We start from the raw sequence: 19,729 nt of genomic DNA on the forward strand, positions 1-19,729 counted from the left end.
GCTACTATGGTCGGTATAATAAAACATAGCTGTGATATTCTGCAGCATATTGTAGGTCTCTCCTACAAGTTTTCTGCACTTTTATCAATGAGCGGAATGGATGATGGAGGAAGCAAGAATAGGAAACACAGAAAATAAGCGACCCTTTAGCAAATATAAAACTAGTCACCTATTATGGAGAAGTGTTTTGCCACCTAGGGCTAAAAAACAGATGTTTATTTTGCATATCCACTACATTCTTATGCCAGGTAAAAAAAAAAAATTGTCGAAAGATCTACAGTGTAAATTTTCAGTCTGTATTATCCCAATTTTTTTCTTTTTCCCCCCAATGTTCTGTATTTATAAAACCCCTGCAGAAATGTGCACAGTGATCCCTCAACTCGAATATTTTCAGCATACAATGGTCCTTTCTGGATCATTGTAACTTGGGACCAGACACAACATACAATGCTACAGACAGTCAGGATCTGCGGCACATGTGAATAAGTAGATGATCAACCAATAAAAGTGGCCATTTTACTACTAAAACCCTAGTATTACTGAAAACATGCTTTGATTGGCTGTCTAATAGCGCCTCCCTACAGTACAGTGTGATACTACATGTCCTGTGCTGCTCTTTACCTCTGCCAGGATGAGTTGCTCCTTTGGGCACCTGGGGAGGATTGTTCGATTTTTCTGGGACCCTGTGTGATCTGTACAGGACCCTGAAAACACTCCAGTGTTCTACATACAAAGTAATGTACAGTTTCCAGTAGCTCTTTCTGACTGTTGTATGTAAGGACTTGCTTTATCCATATAAGTTATCTGAATATTTTCCTTTAAGGGTGCCTTCACACCTACCCGATCCACAGCGGATCTTACTTCTGCGGATTCGAAGCGAGAACCGCTGCGGATCCGGTACCATTCACCCCTATGATAGCACATATTCGTAGCGGGATTAACATCATGATCATTATCAGCATGATGCGGCCGGGGATAGGGGATGCGGGCTGCTGGATGCGGCGGGGATGGGGGGGGATGCGACCGAGGATGGGCTAATGGGGCGGCGGGGCTGCGGACAGCGAGGGGTTAAAGCACATATTCACAGCGGGATGTTAATCCCGCTGCGAATATGTGCTATCATAGGGGTGAATGGTACCGGATCCGCAGCAGTTCTCGCTTTGAATCCACAGAAGTGAGATCCGCTGTGGATCCGGTAGGTGTGAAGGCACCCTAAATCTTTATTTTTTCTTATTTTGGGAGGATATTTTAGGAGTTTTAGAACCAATTACCAGTTTTCCATAGAGTGGACTCAACATACAATGGTTTCAATGGAACCAATTAAAGGGGTTATCCAGCGCTACAAAAACATGTCCACTTTCCCTCTACTGTTGTCTCCAGTTTGGGTGGGGTTTTGAAACTCAGTTCCATTGAAGTAAATGGAGCTTAATTGCAAACTGTACCTGAACTGGAGACAACAGTAGGGGGAAAAGTGGCCATGTTTTTGTAGCGCTGGATAACCCCTTTAATATCACATGTTAAGGGGCCACTGGACAATATGATGCTATGTGTAGTATTAACAATTTTTTTTCTGTTCTAAGGAAGAATAACTCAACAATATAGCATCTGATGGAGCATGCATGGATTTGTGTTGTAGAAGACCCTACAGAAAAGGCCTCAATGTGAAAGGAGACTTATGGAAGGGCAGTAACAGCCTATAGACGCCTATAGGCAGTGGCGGAACTACCGCCATAGCAGCCGTAGCGGTTGCTATGGGGCCCGCCACATCAGGGGGCCCAGGCCCCCTGAGCAAACACCTGCAGATGCCCATCTAAACGTGAGGGACTTTACCTGTGAGCGCTCCTGGTGAGCGCTCACAGGTAAATGCAGGGCCGTGATTGACAGGGTTAGGAGCCAATGTCTCCGGGCCCTGCCAATCACAAAGTGTCCCCAGCAGCCCCCGTACAGTGTCCCGTGCCTCCCTGCGGCTCCACCCCCGTACAGTGACTTGTACGTCCCCCCACGTCCCCGCCCCCATACAGCGTCCCGTGTCCCCCCCCCACACCTCCCGTGCGTCCCCGCCCCCATACAGCGTCTGCTGCGGCCCCCTCCACCTCCCGTACAGTGTCCCCTGCAGCCCTCCACCTCCTCCCCCTCCACCTCCCGTACAGCGTCCCCCACCCTCCATGCAGTGTCTCAAGCAGCACCCCCCCCCTCCCCAGCATCCCAGGGCCAGTCGCCCCCCCCCCCCTCCAGTGTCCCAGGACCACCCCCACCCACCCCCTTGGTGTCCCAAAGCCAATCCCCCCCCCTCCAGTGACCCAGGAGCACCCCACCCACCCCCACAGTGTCCCAAAGCCAATCCTCCCCCCATGTCCCAGGACCACCCCACCCACCCCCACAGTGTCCCAGAGCCAGTCCCCCAATGTCCCAGAGGCCCCTGTGCAGTTTGTATCACCCCCCCCCCCCAACTTAACGACCTGCGCCACCCCCACCCCCCCCTCCCGACAAGAGAGAAGAGGAAGGCGGGCAAAGCAGTCACACAAAACCGGAGGACGGGGCAGGAACCAGGACAGGTGAGATTACCCCCAGAGAACTACAACCCCCACCATTTCCTGTTAACAATTCATGGTGGGAGTTGTAGTTTTGCAGCCTGTGGACAGTCAAGTTGCAGAATTGCAACCCCCATCATGCCCTATTGACAGTCCATAATGGGAGTTGTAGTTCTGCAACAGATTAGAGGATGACACAGTATAGGAGGGAGAAGCAGTGGCACAGTAGAACTACATCTCCCAGCATGTTGTGTGGGGTAATATGCAGGACTACATGGCCCATCATAGTGTATAGGGTAGGCTGCAGAACTATGTCTCCCAGCATGCTGTGTGGTAATATATAGGACTGCATCTCCCAGCATGCTGTGTGGTAATATATAGGACTACATCTCCCAGCATGGTGTGCGGTAATATATAGGACTACATCTTCCAGCATGCTGTGTGGTAATATATAGGACTACATCTCCCAGCATGGTGTGCAAGAGACGCACCGGGCCAGCTGAGTATGTTGGGGAAGGGGGGGGGCCATACAGTTTCTTGCTATGGGGCCCCATGAATCCTAGTTACGCCCCTGCCTATAGGTGTTTGATTATAATTCAGTTCATCAGTGTGCATGTACCCTAATTGTATTGCAACAAAACAAGGAACTAAAAAAGGACTAAAACATAGGAAAAAGGTGCAGAACCCTGTCCATGCGACGTACCCTTGTAGCATGTAAATAAGGCACCAGCACCATAGAAAAGCTTCTGTTTATTTGAAATGCTACATTGTACACATAGTATAAAATGGGGAGCACAAGCCCCAAACAGGCATTCCCAATATCATCACAGTTCTAGTTCACTACATTTAAGGTCACTTTGTTATTTGTAACATTTCCTTGACATGCAGCCTAGTCAATTGTTATTTCCAAATGAGCAAAGGTCCAATCCAGTGATAACAACACTTTTCACAACTCATTTTAGTCTTCTGAGCCAAAAAAACCTGCGGGGCACATTTATGAAGCTTTGTTTCACGGTATATGTTAGAAATAGTGGTTTTACATAGTATGCCATATTCAGTATGGGACTTAGAAGAAAGTACTGTTTATTGATGTGGACCAACCCAAAATCATTTAAAGAGAAGTCCTATAAAATAAAAAGGCAGACGGGGGTGCATGAAATTATCAAACCATGTATACTTACCAGTCCTTGTTCCTCCGTTGTGCTACTCCTGGGTCTCGGTGACGGCCACCAGCTGAAATAAAAGGTATGTCACGTACCCACCTCCTCCAGCTGCAATGGCACAGCTCGGCTGAGTGACTGCCTGCTCAGCCAGTCAGTGACGTTAGTGTCCTGCCCCAGTCACTCACTGGCTAAGTAGGCAGTCGTTCACCCAAGTACGTGATGTTGCAGCTGGAAGAGCTGCAGGAGGCCGGCGGCTGTCAATAAGACCTGGGAGCAGCACTAAGGAGGCTGGGGACAGGTAAGAATACTTTGTTTATTATGTTCCCACAGACACCCCTTTCAAAAAACATAGGACTTCTCCTTTAAGTGACCATACTGGCCACCTTTACTAATGTTGGCCATGCTAATAAAGAAATGTTTGTTTGGTAGATGGCAAGTACCTTGAAACTTGAAGAACATCCGGTGGTCTTACAGCTTTACTGGGGTTTTTTGGCTGCACAGATAAATGAAGGATGAAGTAAGAAAACAATACGAATAAGCAGTTCTTATGGAGTGACCTTAAAAGATTTCTTGTCTATCTTGCTTAAACATCTAACAATGCTGAAAATGGCATCAACAATAATACAGCTAACAATGCTGAAAATGACAACAATGCTAATACAGTTAACAAAGCTGAAAATGACATAAATTCTCTTTACACAGAATATAAAACAATAGTACAAGTTTTCATTGTGTTTTTTTAAGGGAACCAGTCATCACTTTTATGCTGCCTGAACTGCAAGTTATCAGGGTAATCCCCTTTGGATTCTGCCTGCCCTACTGGCCTTGATTGAAGGCTGGTGAGGTGAGGACAAGCCGCCATAGACCACTCCAGTGACTTGAGGTATGGGCAGCATGAATGTGAGAACAGGTTCTCTTCATGGGATGACAAGGACTCCAGCAATGCTGCCGAGGCACTGCCCCGACTGCAACAGTAAGTGTAGGGATTACAGTTAGAAAGTAACACAGACTGTGGATACACAGGAATCCCAACTACAGTAAAACATTACAATGGTAAACATAAATGGAGAGACAAAATTCTCTATATCCCGGGTCCCATAGTAAAATACTACTAACCTTAACATCAATGTGTGGCAAAGTATGGTCTAGTACTGGCAAAAAGATTCAAGTAAATGTAACATAGTTTTGTAATCCCTAAAGGGAAAACCATAGCCCTTGGAAAACCCAGACCTCCAAGCCTGCGATTTAAAGGGGTCAAAGGTCATGCAAAGGTGTATCTCAAGCTCCTGGACCCCAATGTAAATACTGTATTTACAAAATTATCGCCAAAATCGTGACCCCTCTGAAAAGCCCAGGATCACCCTCAAAACAGCCATTTTCTACAGGGTTTCCATAAACCCTGCTCCTTTTTGCAACCCAGTTTACAGGATTTTCCCACCAAAGCGGGCACTTTTGGCAAATGTAAAACAGGGTCACTGCCTACCATGTACCATTTATTATACTGGTCTCTCATATGTAGCAGAAGGGGCGTTACACCAACTCAAAAAAAAACCTGGGTGTGGCTGCTACCATTTCTCTCCTGATGTCATAATAACCCAGGTCTTGTACTTGCCCCAACAAGATAATATGATTTAGGGTGCGTTCACACCTACAGGATCCGCAGCAGATCTGATGGAGCAGATTTGATGCTGTGTTCAGTTATTTAAATGAAATCTGCTGCGGATCTGCAGCGGAAAAGACGCTGCGGATCCAGTAAGTGTGAACGTACACTTAGAAAGATATTTAAAAAAACTGTTTGGCCATGTTGCCTAAAGCAACCAATCAAATTGTAGCTTTTTTGTCAGTAGGTTTAGGCTACCCTAGCTAAGGGTAGCATAAACTAGTGACAGAAGCTAAACAGAATGATGTATCATTTCTGTTCTGTGCAGCTGATTCAGAGATCTCCTGAATAACATGGACAATAAGTAGTCCTCTCCATTATGTGCATGAGCCCAGTAGTCCTAGATATTCATGAGAAACAGAAAGCTCCGCCCACCAGCTACTAGTTGGCAGTTATCTATCCATGCTGTGTATAGGCAGTAAACTGTCAATCAGCAGCTGGAGGGCGGGAGAGGGGTGTGTGGCATGAATCCTATTCTCCTGCATATTAGGAGAACGGCGGAACAGAATGATGTAATTAATACACTGATCTGTTCTTAATTTAGGTCACTATTTTATGCTGTCCTTATTGAAGGCCACAAAAACCTAGTGACAGATTCCCTTTAGGAAATAAAATGTTAAATGTTAAATGTTAACTTTGGTTGCTATGGCATTAAAACACCGTTTGAGGCTATGTTCTTAACAATATCAGAGAAGGCGGCCATCTTGTAACATAGACGTTCGCCTTCCCCGATATTATTACACAGTGGGAACATAGCCTTAATAAATGAGGCCCACTGGAGAGAACAAACTTTTTTTTTTTTCAACATGGACATCATCCAGCTACAGTGAGATTTATTAGTAGTTATCTTCCAAGATTACATTGATTGGGGATTTCTTACGGATTTGGGAAGGAATCACTATTCTAGACTCTAGCAGCTCATACTGGCAGTGAGCTATGTCCGGTCTTAAGGACCGACCAGCAGTCTAACCAAAAAATTAGTACAACGTGGCAGATTACAGAACCGATTCCTTAGATTCGGGCACAGATATGTTGTGAGGGTTTGACATCTGGTCCCTGTGCATTACAAGGGGTGAGGTTTCCTCTTCAGACTTGCAGTTTGGCACGGCTTCTACATAAACATCATTCAGCTCCTGTTGGTGCTTTGCTGCTTCTTTTTGGTTGAGATGATGGAGGATTCCTGCTCCCAGAGCGTCACCTTCCACATTTACCACTGTAGTGGTTCGGTCCCTTTATATAAAGCAATAAAGTGATGTATTAGAAAGAGTCATGTTCCTACAGTATAATCATCCTACAGTATAATCATCATACCTTATGTTTTGGGATATTTTGAGAGTCTAAGGAGAGTAACCAGGGCCGGCGTCAGCACCCGGCTAAGTAGGGCAAATGCCGGGGCCCCCAGCTCCTCTAGGGGCCCACTCCCGTTTGTTACTACATTTTTTTTGTTAGTAAAAAAGAAAAAAAAGTGTAGTAACAAAGAGGACTGGGCCCCTAGAGGCCGCATGTGACAGTTAGGGGCCCACCGATCCATACTGGGGCCCCCGAGCACCTGTCTTCCATCACAAATCTTCCCTACAGCCGAGTAGGAAAGAGGACCTTTGAGTCTGAAGGACCTTTGATGATGTCACGGGTCATGTGATCGGACACATGACCTGAGGGCAGCAGGTAGGCTCTGCAAACTAAGTGTCCTGTATGTGCTGGTTCTTCTACTTGTTTTGTGTATAGAGGTCCTGCTGTAATATATCTATATCTATTACAGCAGGATATATATATATATATATATATATATATATATATATATATATATATATATATATATTACAGCAGGACCTCTATACACAAAACAACTAGATATCTGTATCTATCTATCTATCTATCTATCTATCTATCTATCTATCTATCTATCTATTTCCCTATCTCCTATCTATCATATGAACATGGTGAGACCTCTAGTTCTCCTATATTCAGGCCCTGCAGTGATATACAGTGTGTGTGTGTGTGTGTGTGTGTATATATATATACACACACTGTATATCACTGCAGGGCCTGAATATAGGAGAACTAGAGGTCTCACCATGTTCATATTATAAATAAATATATATATATATATATATATATATATATACTATATATATATATATATATAATGCTGGTGCTGCTAGTTCTCTAGTATACAGCTCCTGCTCTGTGTGTGTGTATGTATATACACACACAAACACACACAGAAGGAGCTGTATACTAGAGAACTAGCAGCACCAGCATGATATATATATATATAATCCTGTGACTGGGTCTGACTCCTCTAGAGTCCTGACTACTGCAGAGATCAGGAGATACAGGAGGAGAAAGATATGCAGCAGCCGCATGTTTCTTCTGCTGCAAATCTTTCCTCGCCTGTCTCTCCATGATTTGCTCCTCAAAGAGGCCCGCCGAGGCTCTGTCGCCCAAGGGCCCACAAAAAGGTACCTTGGTTTAACAGTAACTCGGTTTAAGAGCGTTTTGGTTTAAGAGCTCTCAGTTTTTCAAAATTGTGACTTGGTTAGGGAGCATTGCTTCGGTTTAAGAGCTCCCTGTACTGGGTAGGAGCTTGATGGAGTGAGGAGCATGGTCTGCATAGCGGGGTTTACAGCACTGTACTCTGACCCAGAAATCAGAGCCGCTTCTGCCATGAGGCGAGATGAGTTTAATGCTCAGGGCAGCAGCTTTGAAGAGCGGCAGATTTTATGGAGTGGTCATAAATTATACTGTCTTCTACATACCACTGACTGCATTGACCCCATGACCTGCAGATGATAGCTGGACACAGACGTAGAATGCAAGGAAGTCAGGACTGCAAACACTTTGCAGGTATTGTTATACGTGTTCACACTTTGGTGGAATTGGAAACATTTTCTGTCTTGTCCTCACCAAGGATGGAAGGTAGTGCTGGGACAGGGTGATTTATGGTGGAGCTGGATTGTGTATACAGGATGCACTTATTATTAAAAGCTACAGGTTTTGTGCACACCCACCAATGATTTTCGATAGGCTGGGGGGGGGCAATTAGTCAGTGTGAGCATAAGAAGAGGGGTGCCATTTCAGGTCTCGCCTCAGGCAGCAGAAATCCTAGAATCGGCCCTGCCAGAAAGTCTCCCTCACCTTTCAGATCATGGCAGAACCACTTCAGGTTGGGGCTTGCATCAGGGGACAGGACTGTGGAGGTAATCTCTCCATAGCTGTAACCCCTCTCTCCCCAGACAGAGAGCGCTGCATGTATGTGCCCACATCTGTCCTGCTCATTCCTTCATGCTCCCTGCAGGCTCTGTCCGCCCTTGTGTTTCCCATCCTCTCCATTACTGTACAGTAACTTATAATATCACATATTCTCCTGTTTCTGAATGTTTGTTTCATTAGTTTTATGTTATTCAGAATAGTAAATCATTATTTTTGGGGTGTGGAACCAATTGTCTGCATTTCTATGATTTCTTATGGGAAAATTTGCTTTGGTTTGGAGTGGATTTGGATTACAAGCGCGGTCCCGGGAACAAATTGTGCTCGTAATCCAAGGCACCACTGTACATACATACAGTGGTACCTTGGTTCTCGGACTTAATTGGTTCAGGAAGGGAGTTTGAGAAGTGAGCAATGTCTTCCCATAGGAAATAATGTAAATGTGTTTAATTGGTTCCAGCACCCACCAATAATTACCTACAATACCCATATATTACATTGAAAAGTGCCCAGTTTAATCTCTACAATACAATACAGAACAGCACTATACTGTACAGTACATTATACATAAGAAACATTAAAAAAACAGCAATTATAGTACAGTAGTCACTAACTCCTTATTCTTCCTTTACTGTATAGAGTCCCCCCCCCCCCCATTCCAGCACTGTACAGGATGGGAGATGGTGGTGCACTGACTGGACTACTACTTTAATGTATATGCACTCCAGCAGTCTTATACAGTACAGGATGGGAGATGTTGGTGCACTGACTATACTACTGCTGTACTGTATATGCACTCCAGCAGTCTTATACAGTACAGGATGGGAGATGGTGGTGCACTGACTGTACTACTGCTGTACTGTATATGCACGCCAGCAGTCTTGTACTGTACAGGATGGGAGTTGGTGGTGCACTGACTGTACTACTACTGTACTGTATATGCACTCCAGCAATCTTGTACTGTACAGGATAAGAGATGGTGGTGCACTGACTGTACTACTACTACTGTACTGTATATGTACTCCGGCAGTCTTATACAGCACTGTACTGTATGTGAATCCTCACCAGTGCTAAACTCACCAGGTACAACCCACCATCCACGCTCACAAAAATGTTCAGATACCGAGTACTTCAAGACTGGGTGTCCGAAAAGTGTTTGAGAACCAAAGCAAACTTTCCTTAAAAATACAGTTTGCGTTCCAAGCAGTTTGAGAATATCTCTCTCCCTCTGCGCCTTCTCTCTGGCGTACGCCCCGGGTGGGACCTTCATAAATGTCCCCCTATAACTTAGGGTAAAACATGTTGGTGCTAGGTGACCTGTTTTTGAACTGCGTTTAATCTTTCTGCTTTCCAAGTGTTGCCCTGCATGTCCATACGTTCCAAGATGCGTAGGCATGGTGAGTGGGAACCTATCTCTGGTGCAATCTTTCTTGTAGACACATAGGTCTGCATAGTGGCTATATTCACATAATAGTATATAGGATCATTTCAAACACTGTTTGCAAAGCTGCTGCATTTGTTCATTGCAGATAAGTAGGTACAATTAAACCCATTGGTTGGAAGATGGACATAAGCTAAAGAACCCATTTTATTCACTTACACTATCCAGTCCACAGCGAGTATCAATGACAAGTCATTTGTGGGAAGTCCAATGGCCTCTAGAATAATTGCTATAGTGAGAACACCCCCTGCAGGGATTCCAGCAGCACCAACGCTTGAGGCAGTGGCTGTCACACTGTGGATGAACAAATATAGTTAAAATTAGTAAAAGAATATTACAAAAGAATTTAAAGATGTATTCCACTCAAACATAACATTTGATATGTTGCTGCCCATGGTGAGTGCAACAATTCATTCCATACTTGTTATTATCTATTCAGTCTCCCAGTTCTGCGCTGCTGCTTTATGCTGAAGACACAAAAATCTGTGTGTGAGCTTTTCTCTCTGTCTCCTCCTCTCCCCTCATTTCTGAGACAGCTGATGTAAACAAGTCCCTGGCAGGCTGTATCTGCAATATTGTAGCCTCTTTGTAATGTTGGGAGGGGTATTCTGAGGTCAAGTTGCTGATGAACTCACTCTGATTAATCTTTCTAGCATTACAAAGAAGCTACAATGTTGCAGATAAAGCCAGTCAGGGACTTGTTTACCTTAGCTGTCTCAGAGAAGGAGGAGGGGGAGACAGAAAGAAAAGCTCACACACTGATTTTTGTGTTTTCAGCAGAAAGCAGCAGCTGAGAACTGGAAAAAAAGAGACTGAATAGATAATAAAAATTTTGGAAGAATTTGTTAGTCTCACCATGGGCAGCAACATATCAAAAGTTATGTTTGAGTGAAATACCCCTTTAAGCAATCTTCTGAGGAAACACCATAATAATTTGGTGGAATAACGTGACCATTACTTAAATACACAATGCTTTATTAGGTTGGGACTAGTTAGGATTATGCGGCCGCTTAACATTTTGAGGGTGGGACTTCATTTTACTCATTGAAATAGAACAACAAATATCTTACAGAATTGTGAAGATCTGTCCAGCATTTAGCTCGTAGCTATTCATCTGGGCAATGAATACTGCTGCCATGCACTGGAATATAGCTGCACCATCCATATTCACTGTGGCCCCGATTGGAAGGATGAACCTGCTGATCCTTTTGTCGATACCATTGTTTTCTTCGATGCATTTGATCATAGTTGGAAGGGTTGCAGAGCTGCAGACAGATACAAATACTTAAACAGGTTGAGAAGGTAGCCAAAAAAAGACATGTGTGTGCACTCATCTACTTTCATTGTACGTGCAGGACATTGTACTTGTCTGCTATCATTGTACGTGCAGGACATTGTACTTATCTGCTATCATTGTACGTGCAGGACATTGTACTTATCTGCTATCATTGTACGTGCAGGACATATAATCAAAACGATCTAGGAAAGGTTATTTGTGCAGGTTGCCCCTGCAGCCTCTTCTTTGTTTGCCTCCAGTTGCAGGCTATGTTCACACACTGTATAAGACCGGCCGTTCCGTGGTACTGCAGTACTGGCCGGATGATCTTTAGCATCCATGCGCGCCCACATCAGAACTCTCCACTGCACACAATGGAGCAGGCGGCTGGAGCCGCACGCGCCATAGTGTAGACTGACAGGGTTTTCTGCAGCCACTATTCATTGAATAGCGGCCACAAAAAACTCATATGTCAGTACCATGTGTATACACTCCGGACGGGATTCCTTAAGCCTGCAGCAAAACGTAAGTAACGCAGAAATCACGCCCGTTGTAACAATGGCCATGATTACTGCGGAACTTACGTTGTGTGAACATAGCCTTATACTGTTTATGCATCAAAACACTATTTTTTTATAGTGACTGTGCTTGGAAGAATAGGCCATCAGAGCTAAGTTCCCTCAGTCCCTTTGACTCTTACAAAATTCCAGCAACTTACTAAAAGGCTTAGGAGGTTCAGACTTGCTTACCTTGAACATGTTGCAAATGCTGTAGTAAAAGGAGTTATCAGTCCTAGCAGGAATGTGAAGGGGTTCTTGCGTGTAAAGGCAAAATAAATAAGTGGAAGAACAATTCCTCCGTGAATGATATGACCCAATATGGAGGCCATGATGTACTTCCCAAGACTGGTTACCAAGAGCACAAGGTTTCCCATTTCGACAATCTTGCTTCCAACAAGAAACATAATTCCGATCGGGACGTACCTGAATGAGAACAATACAGCTTGGTTTATTGCATTGTAACGGCTGTCGAGAGGACAAGAATAGACTGTTACATTTATAAGATAACATAACGTATGGGGGGAGTATCCGGGACGATTTTTGTGCAAATTATCGTTATATCATTTTAATTTAAATGATAATTGTTTAGTGTAATTTCACATCATTCACTCATTTGCTGGGATCAGATGGAGTAAATGATCATAACTAACGACTATTGTTCTGTGTAATATGGTGAATGATTTTGGGTAGTTCTCGTTTGCAATAGTTAATCGTTAAAAATCGCTAATCGTCTAATAGGACCCTTAGACATCTCTTGGAGCAGCTAACATTTCTTGCATTACATGCTCAGGTCATTAAATTCAATGAACACCATGTAATGCATACTTTTCTCCTGTGGGGGTGCTGCAGAGGAATTAAACAGTTGATGCTAGGATCCCCCCAGAGATTACAGCTTAACGCTGGGGATCAGAGCAGTCAAGTAACCTGTCAAGCTTATTATTTGGAGGCCATCGTTTTGGTAAAAGGGTTTTCCAAGCCTTTTAAATATTTAGAATTGTATTTAGCTCATTTATATCACTATGGCTTGAAGGCCAACCATAAGATTTACCAGATATAGCTGCCTGACTGAATGCACTGCTGGTACATAAGGACGTGAGAGTAATTACACAAAGGATTTGGTCCCTTTAGCCCAGGGATGGGGAACCTTCGGCCCTCCATCTGTTGCAAAACTACAATTTCCATCATGCCTGGATAGCGAAAGCTTTAGCTTTGCCTGTACAGGCATGATGGGAATGGTAGTTTTGCAACAGCTGGCAGGACGAAGGTTCCTTGTCCCTTCTTTAGCCACTGTTGGGTGTTATAAAAGTTAACTTACAGAACTTACCACATAATCCAAGAAACAATAACCATAGTGGCCTCATTAAACGCATTGAAAAATCTGATCAGTTCTTCCCCTTCTGGACCCAACTTTTTCAAGGCCACTCCCAATATTAGTGCAAAGAGGACCAGACCCAGAATGTTCATTCCTTCAATTTCCATCCCAACAGGGACCTAGAATCAGCAAAAAATTTCTCTATGTGAATTGACAACATTGAAAGGCTTAGGCTATGTCAACTACATATAAATCCTATTTGCCCCTGTGAATTTCACAGACAGCGGTGCCGGCTTATCCTTCTGAGACCAAAAGGCTCACGTAGTAAAATTACATCGTGCCTAGGGCTGAGTAAACATGTTCGTAAATGTTTGTATTTTTGTACAAACATGGCGCTAATTGTTCGTGTTTTGTCGATCATGAACAATTTGTTAGATGATGGGAATGGTTATAACAACCATTTTCGAACATATTCAAGCATGCACGACTGCGCAATTTGAAAGAGCCACCAATGCCACCCACCAATTTGAAAGAGCCAATGAACGTGTGGGGAAGGAAGGGCACATCAGACAATGTAGTAGCCATGTTTACTCCTGGCATTAATGTGATTGGCTGTACAATTAGCATCATTACTAGAGATGAGCGAACCGGGTTCAGGTCGATCCAAACCCGAACGTTCGGCATTTGATTAGCTGGGGCTGCTAAAGTTGGAAAAAGCTCTAAGTTTGTCTGGAAAACATGGATACAGCCAATGACTATATCCATGTTTTCCACATAGCCTTAGGGCTTTATCCAACTTCAGCAGCCACCGCTAATCAAATGCCAAAAGTTCGGGTTCAGATGGACTCGAGCATGCTCCAGGTTCACTCATCTCTAGTCATTACGAATGTTACGTATATGCTATATTATATTATATGCTACGTATATTAGGCTGGGTTCACAACACAGTACTTTTGCTCAGTATTTTGGTCCAAAACCAGGATTGGATTGAAAACACAGAAAGGCTAAGCAAACACAATGTTGAACTTTAGTGGATGGGGGTCATTTTATGACAAATAATGGCTGTTATTTCATAACAACAGCCGATATTTTAAAAGAACGCCAATTATTTACCATAAAATGATGGCCATCCACTAAATTTCAACAGTGTGTGAACATAGCCTTTCTGTGTTTTCAATCCACTCCTGGTTTTGGTTGCAATATGAACAAAATACTTTGTGTGAATATGCTACGCACCTCGTAATTGCTCCGCTATTACGTATTTTACGATTTGCATCTGATAATCTGTGCGCATGTACGTAACGCTAGAACAAAATGTACGCTTCTATAGTATGTTTGTTATTCGTTCGTGAATGTTCAGGGAACACGAACCGATCATGATTATTTTTTTTAATGTTAGTGTTCAGGATCTGAACTGAACATCAGGATGTTCACTCATCACTAATCCTGACTAAGGATGGTCTGAACCTGCCGAGGTTCGGGTTCGAATGAACCCGAACGCTCGGCATCAGATTTTACGCTGTCTGCCCGCTCCGTGCAGCGGGTGGATACAGCGGGAGGACTGCCTGGAAAACTGGGACACAGCCTATGGCTATGGCTGTATCCCAGTTTTCCAGGCGGTCCTCCCGCTGTATCCACCCTCTCCACGGAGCGGGCAGACAGCGGGAATCATTGCTGAGAGTTCAGGTTCGTACGAACCCAAACCTCGGCAGGTTCGGACCATCCCTAATCCTGACCCTTCCTTCCCTCAAAATCATCCGTTGGGGGAAAGTCAGGAGGTCACCATATGCCTTATACTGTTGGCAGAACCCACAGCCAGAGCCAGGTTTGGCTAACTTTAGTATAGAGTTAATATGTATCTTTACACCCCATAATCCAGCTGGAGGTCTGTGATGGTGGCACCAACACAGCCAGGGCCCAATGTATCCCCTTGATCTGATTCGGTAACCCCTTTTGAGTGTTACGAATGCATCTGAAGATGTTTGTTCTTCAATGCTCTATAATTGGTATTGGACATTGAATGACTAGCTTTATTAAATGAGTCGTCACTTCAAAGCTTGATAGATAAGGAAATGGAATTCTTAAGAGGTTTCAAATAATTAAGACAATCACGAGAAGAACAAATTATCCTGTGCGGTAATCTGTGGTGCAGCTTCCTTGAACTCTTCAGCTCTTGTTAATATAAAAATGACTGGCTAATCTATAATGACGGGAAAACAAGAACATCACGGAACGCTATGAAACGCATGGTAATTCCGGGTTTCCTGTAACATACCAGACACTGGCTCATTAGAGGAGGTTCTAATGAGATATTTGTGATGTTGGTCTGTGCTCTTGAGTAGACATTAGTATGCAGATACAAGGCGTCTACTGGGATCAAGAGGTGAATCAAGGGACACGGGAGGTTTAGTTTTAGTACATGGTTATTGGAGGATGATTTCTATGTACATTCTGTTCTCTGAATAATAAACCTGAATCTTTATAAATCGCTAATTAATTGTATCAATACGTTTATAGGTATTATTGAGGATATCCATCCAGAACACCATGATCTGAGCTGAGTGTTGGGGGTCAGCTGTTAGGCTGTGTTCACACATTTCAGTTATGTTGCAGTGTTGCAGCGTTTTCACTTAAATAACACAGTACCTTGCAGAAACTCCGTTATGAGTCTCAAAAGATGGGAATAGCCAGATATCCCTCCAGGGAAGGCAAACCTGTTGCCAAGGGATGCCTCCCAGTGGGGAGATCACCATACAACCCTGATACATAGCCTTTTAAGTCCCACTTGGTTAAGTCAAGGCCAAAGGCCTCGTCATTGTGGAGCAGGTTTCTGGCTAACAGGAGCAATAAGAAGTAGACCAACAAAACACAGCAATCACTGAGCTCAGGAAGATCAGTGAAAAAAGACAGAATCCTGCTCCACACTGACGAGGGGCAAACACCCCGAAACAGCTGTCTGGGGATGTATGCCTGGCTTTGGTAATCCCTTGTCATGTCGCAATACTCGTTACTGAATTAGACTTTGACACAAAAGGGGCCACCCTATTAATGTTCCAATACTTACAACCGAGTGGGACTTAAGGAGCTATGTATCAGGGTTGTTTGGTGATCTCCCCACTAGCAGGCACCCCTTGGCAACAGGTTTTCCTTCCCTGGAGGGATATCTGGCTATTCCTGTGTTTTGAGACTCATAACTGAGGCTCCATGGACTCCTTTTTTTGCATATTTAAATTTATAGGGGGCAATATATCAATGGAGACTCTTGAGTGAGGACTTCATTGGATTTTTTTCACTGATCTCCCTGAGCTAAGTTATTGCTGTATTTTGTCACCCTAAAGAAGCTACAGAAACTCACCCGCTCGATGGTGACATTTCCATCAGTTGTGTTCCTTGTGTATGTCACATAGTCAGTTGCATACTGTAAAAAAAGTATTAAAAATTAGTTTAAAAAACACACAGAACAGTTGTGTCACATACAGTATTAGCTATAATAGTATTCACTTCTACTTTTACCAACTTAGTATTAAACCCGTCAACATCAGTCTATAGACTACACTTACACAAATCACCACCAGCACTTACTAAATTCAGGGCTTACAATACAAGTCATTTACAATACTCTAAAGGTTCCAATAGATTTTGGACTAAAACACCTTAGACTTTAGTTGGCCCTACCCACTGCGGGTTCAGCTTTCAATCAGGGGGCTCTCCCGAACAATGACCAACAGACCCCTTTGCCCAGAGAGAGATAAACTGCAATCAGAGTGCTCTGGATGCAGCTTACTCCTCCCCATAGAGAATGTGTATGAGGGGGCCAGGGGAACGACTGGCATTGATAACTGATGGGCGAATGATCGGCCACCTTAAGAAAGGCTATAGATTCTACAACAAGTACAAGGATCGAGGTTATTAAAGTTTTAAAGGGGTTGTCCACGATAAAACAATTGATAGCCTATCCACAGGATAACCACCCATCTCCGACGCCAACCAGCCACCCATACTACAGTGAGAACAGAGCCAGAAGCAGTTTGCTCCCAGGGTGCTGCAGCCTTGACTCCTATTGAAGTGAATAGGATCTGAGGTTTCTGTATGCTAGTGCTACAAAGGGAACAGAGACCACCACTTGTGCTCTGTTCTCATTAAAGTGATCGGTAGAGGAACTGAGTGGATATCTCACGAATAGGCTCAACACACACATCCCTAACAAAGTTAACTGTGTAACATACAGCAGCCGCTGTGCCTCATGCTGCTGAGATAGGCAGGAGTGACAATATCACTTCATTGACCCTTAATTTGCGTCACTAAAATTCCTTAAGCCCAGGATGAAAAATGTCTAATTTTTCTTAGAGATCACTGCTAGAGTCTCTGTGTCATCATACTAAAGAGTCATAGGCCAAATAGTGGTGCCATATTAATTCATAGTCCACCATACAGCTCATACAACTTGCTGGCTGTACATTAGCCCTTAGGGTATGTGCACACTACAGAATTCCGGCAAATCATCCGCCATAGATTTCACAGCTCGCCGCTGCTCCCAGTCGCGCGCATCTCCGCTGGTCCCATAGACTTCTTTCTATGGTTTGCCAGATTCCGCATTCCGCCCGTAGAATGAGCGGTGGAATCTGGCAAACCATAGAATGAAGCCTATGAGACCAGCGGAGATGCGTGCATCCACAAGCGGGGGCGAGCCGTGAAATCCGCATCGGTATTACGTAGTGTGCAGATACACTTAGGGCCCTATTCCACCGGACGATTGTCGTTCGTATTATCGTTAACGATTAACGATCTCAAACGACCGCTATTGCGAAAGACCTGAAAACGTTCACTCATTTCCATGGAATGATAATCGTTACTTATGATCGTAATTGCGATTGTTTTTCTTCGTTATTTATTCGCTATTGCGTTCGTATCTATTGCGAACGACCGAACGATGTCTTATTCAATGCGAACAATTTGCGAACGTTTTGCGAACGAGCAACGATAAAAATAGGTCCAGGTCTTATAAAGCGATCAACGATTTCTCGTTCGGTCGTTAATCGTTAACTGCATTTCAACCGAACGATTATCGTTTAGATTCGAACGATTTAACGATAATCGTCCGGTGGAATAGGGCCCTTAGGCCATGTTCACATGGCGTAAGAGACCAGCCGTTTCGTGACCCAGAGCAGCCGGTCTCTAAAAAAAGATCATCCCGGCCTGTACTGCAGTACTGGCCGGATGATCTTTTGGCCCGCAGAGTTCTGATGCGGCCGCATCCGTGCGCACCTGCATCAGAACTCACCACAGCACACTATGAAGCTTGCGGACGGAGCTTTCTGACATGTCAGTTGTTTGCGGCGCCACTAGGGATCCCGGCCAGAGCGTATACTATGTGTATATGCTCCGGCCAGGATCCCATAGGTAGCAAGCCAACGTATTTTTTTGTATTAACTATGGCCATTGTTGCAATCGGCAACAACGGCCGTAGAAATACGAAAAAATATGTTGTGTGAACATAGTCTTAGGCTGTAAGTACATTCTATAATCTCCAGCTATCAGGCCCAGACCATTAAGAGGATTCACTGTATTATATCAGTTTCCTGTATATAACAGGAAACTGATATAATACAGTGAATCCTCTTAATGGTGAGGGCCTGATAAACATATATATATATTATTGCATTCACACCTTCGTGAAGAAACTTCCTGCAATGTCTAAACTCCAATGAGATAACCAGATCTTTCTGTGCAAACACATAGCAGAGAAAGATTACATTCTAAAGGCCTGAATTATTCAGAGTGACAGCAATGGATTATCCCAATATTAGATGAAGGGGAACATTTGCAGCCGTATCTTGTTTTTCAATTACAATTAAGTATTTGTCTTACCGATCGGAAGGCTGCGGCCACGAGATTTGCCGGCATCAGGTTTCTGAAAATGAGAGAATAGATTTTTACTACAGACCCAACATGCTGAAACAATATGAATGGTTTAGTGTGTGTGTGTGTGTGTGTATATATATATATATATATATATATATATATTATATATATATATATATATACGATACTTGTATTTATAGTTTATGGCACTTTTTTATTCTACTTTCTTTGTCACACACTATTTAGGCCTACAAAAGTTATAATGTCAATTAACCGACGTTTTAATAGTTTTTTTGTTATTTTTCTTATTAGAATGTACCGGTATCCCCTTAATTAAAGCGAATGTACCATCAGGTACATCGCTTTAAGTTTTTTACATAAATAGATCAGCGCTGGCCCGGGAATGTGGGTGCAGCAGTCCTTTTCTTCAACTGCTGCCCGATTCCCACGCATGGCGCTGGTCTATTCCAGAGCACTGGCCCAGTATGAAGCACTGGAGAAGGGCCCACCAGCCCCCAGTGTGACTTCGCTTTAACATATCCTTATAGTGGTCAAAGCTATGTTTTTTCTATGCAGCATCATAGAGTTACAAAATAATATTCTGTGTAGCTACGTGTAGCACATAGGGGGTGTTTAGATATTTGGTTAAGTTCAATGAAAAGTATACCTGTCACAGGCTGTTGTGTGAGTACATCAGGACAAGCTCTATTTTTG

At 43.7% G+C, this 19,729-nt stretch overlaps 1 protein-coding gene across 12 annotated transcripts in view; it reads right to left on the reverse strand.

Moving 5' to 3' along the window:
- Nucleotides 1-5,985: 5,985 nt before the first annotated feature.
- SLC1A4 (solute carrier family 1 member 4) overlaps nucleotides 5,986-19,729 on the reverse strand; it is a 49,935-nt gene continuing 36,191 nt past the window's right edge. For all 12 annotated transcript variants that reach the window (XM_069955451.1, XM_069955460.1, XM_069955452.1 and 9 more), the window contains 7 exons: nucleotides 19,022-19,064; nucleotides 16,509-16,571; nucleotides 13,166-13,332; nucleotides 12,031-12,264; nucleotides 11,076-11,270; nucleotides 10,165-10,299; nucleotides 5,986-6,584 (listed from right to left, as the gene is read on the reverse strand). In XM_069955451.1, the coding sequence (XP_069811552.1) occupies nucleotides 6,350-6,584; nucleotides 10,165-10,299; nucleotides 11,076-11,270; nucleotides 12,031-12,264; nucleotides 13,166-13,332; nucleotides 16,509-16,571; nucleotides 19,022-19,064 (1,072 nt within the window). In that variant the 3' untranslated portion in view covers nucleotides 5,986-6,349. The remainder of the gene's footprint in view (nucleotides 6,585-10,164; nucleotides 10,300-11,075; nucleotides 11,271-12,030; nucleotides 12,265-13,165; nucleotides 13,333-16,508; nucleotides 16,572-19,021; nucleotides 19,065-19,729) is intronic.

Source organism: Dendropsophus ebraccatus, chromosome 15 (assembly GCF_027789765.1).
Source record: "Dendropsophus ebraccatus isolate aDenEbr1 chromosome 15, aDenEbr1.pat, whole genome shotgun sequence".
In the NCBI taxonomy this organism is placed as follows: Eukaryota; Metazoa; Chordata; class Amphibia; order Anura; family Hylidae; genus Dendropsophus; species Dendropsophus ebraccatus.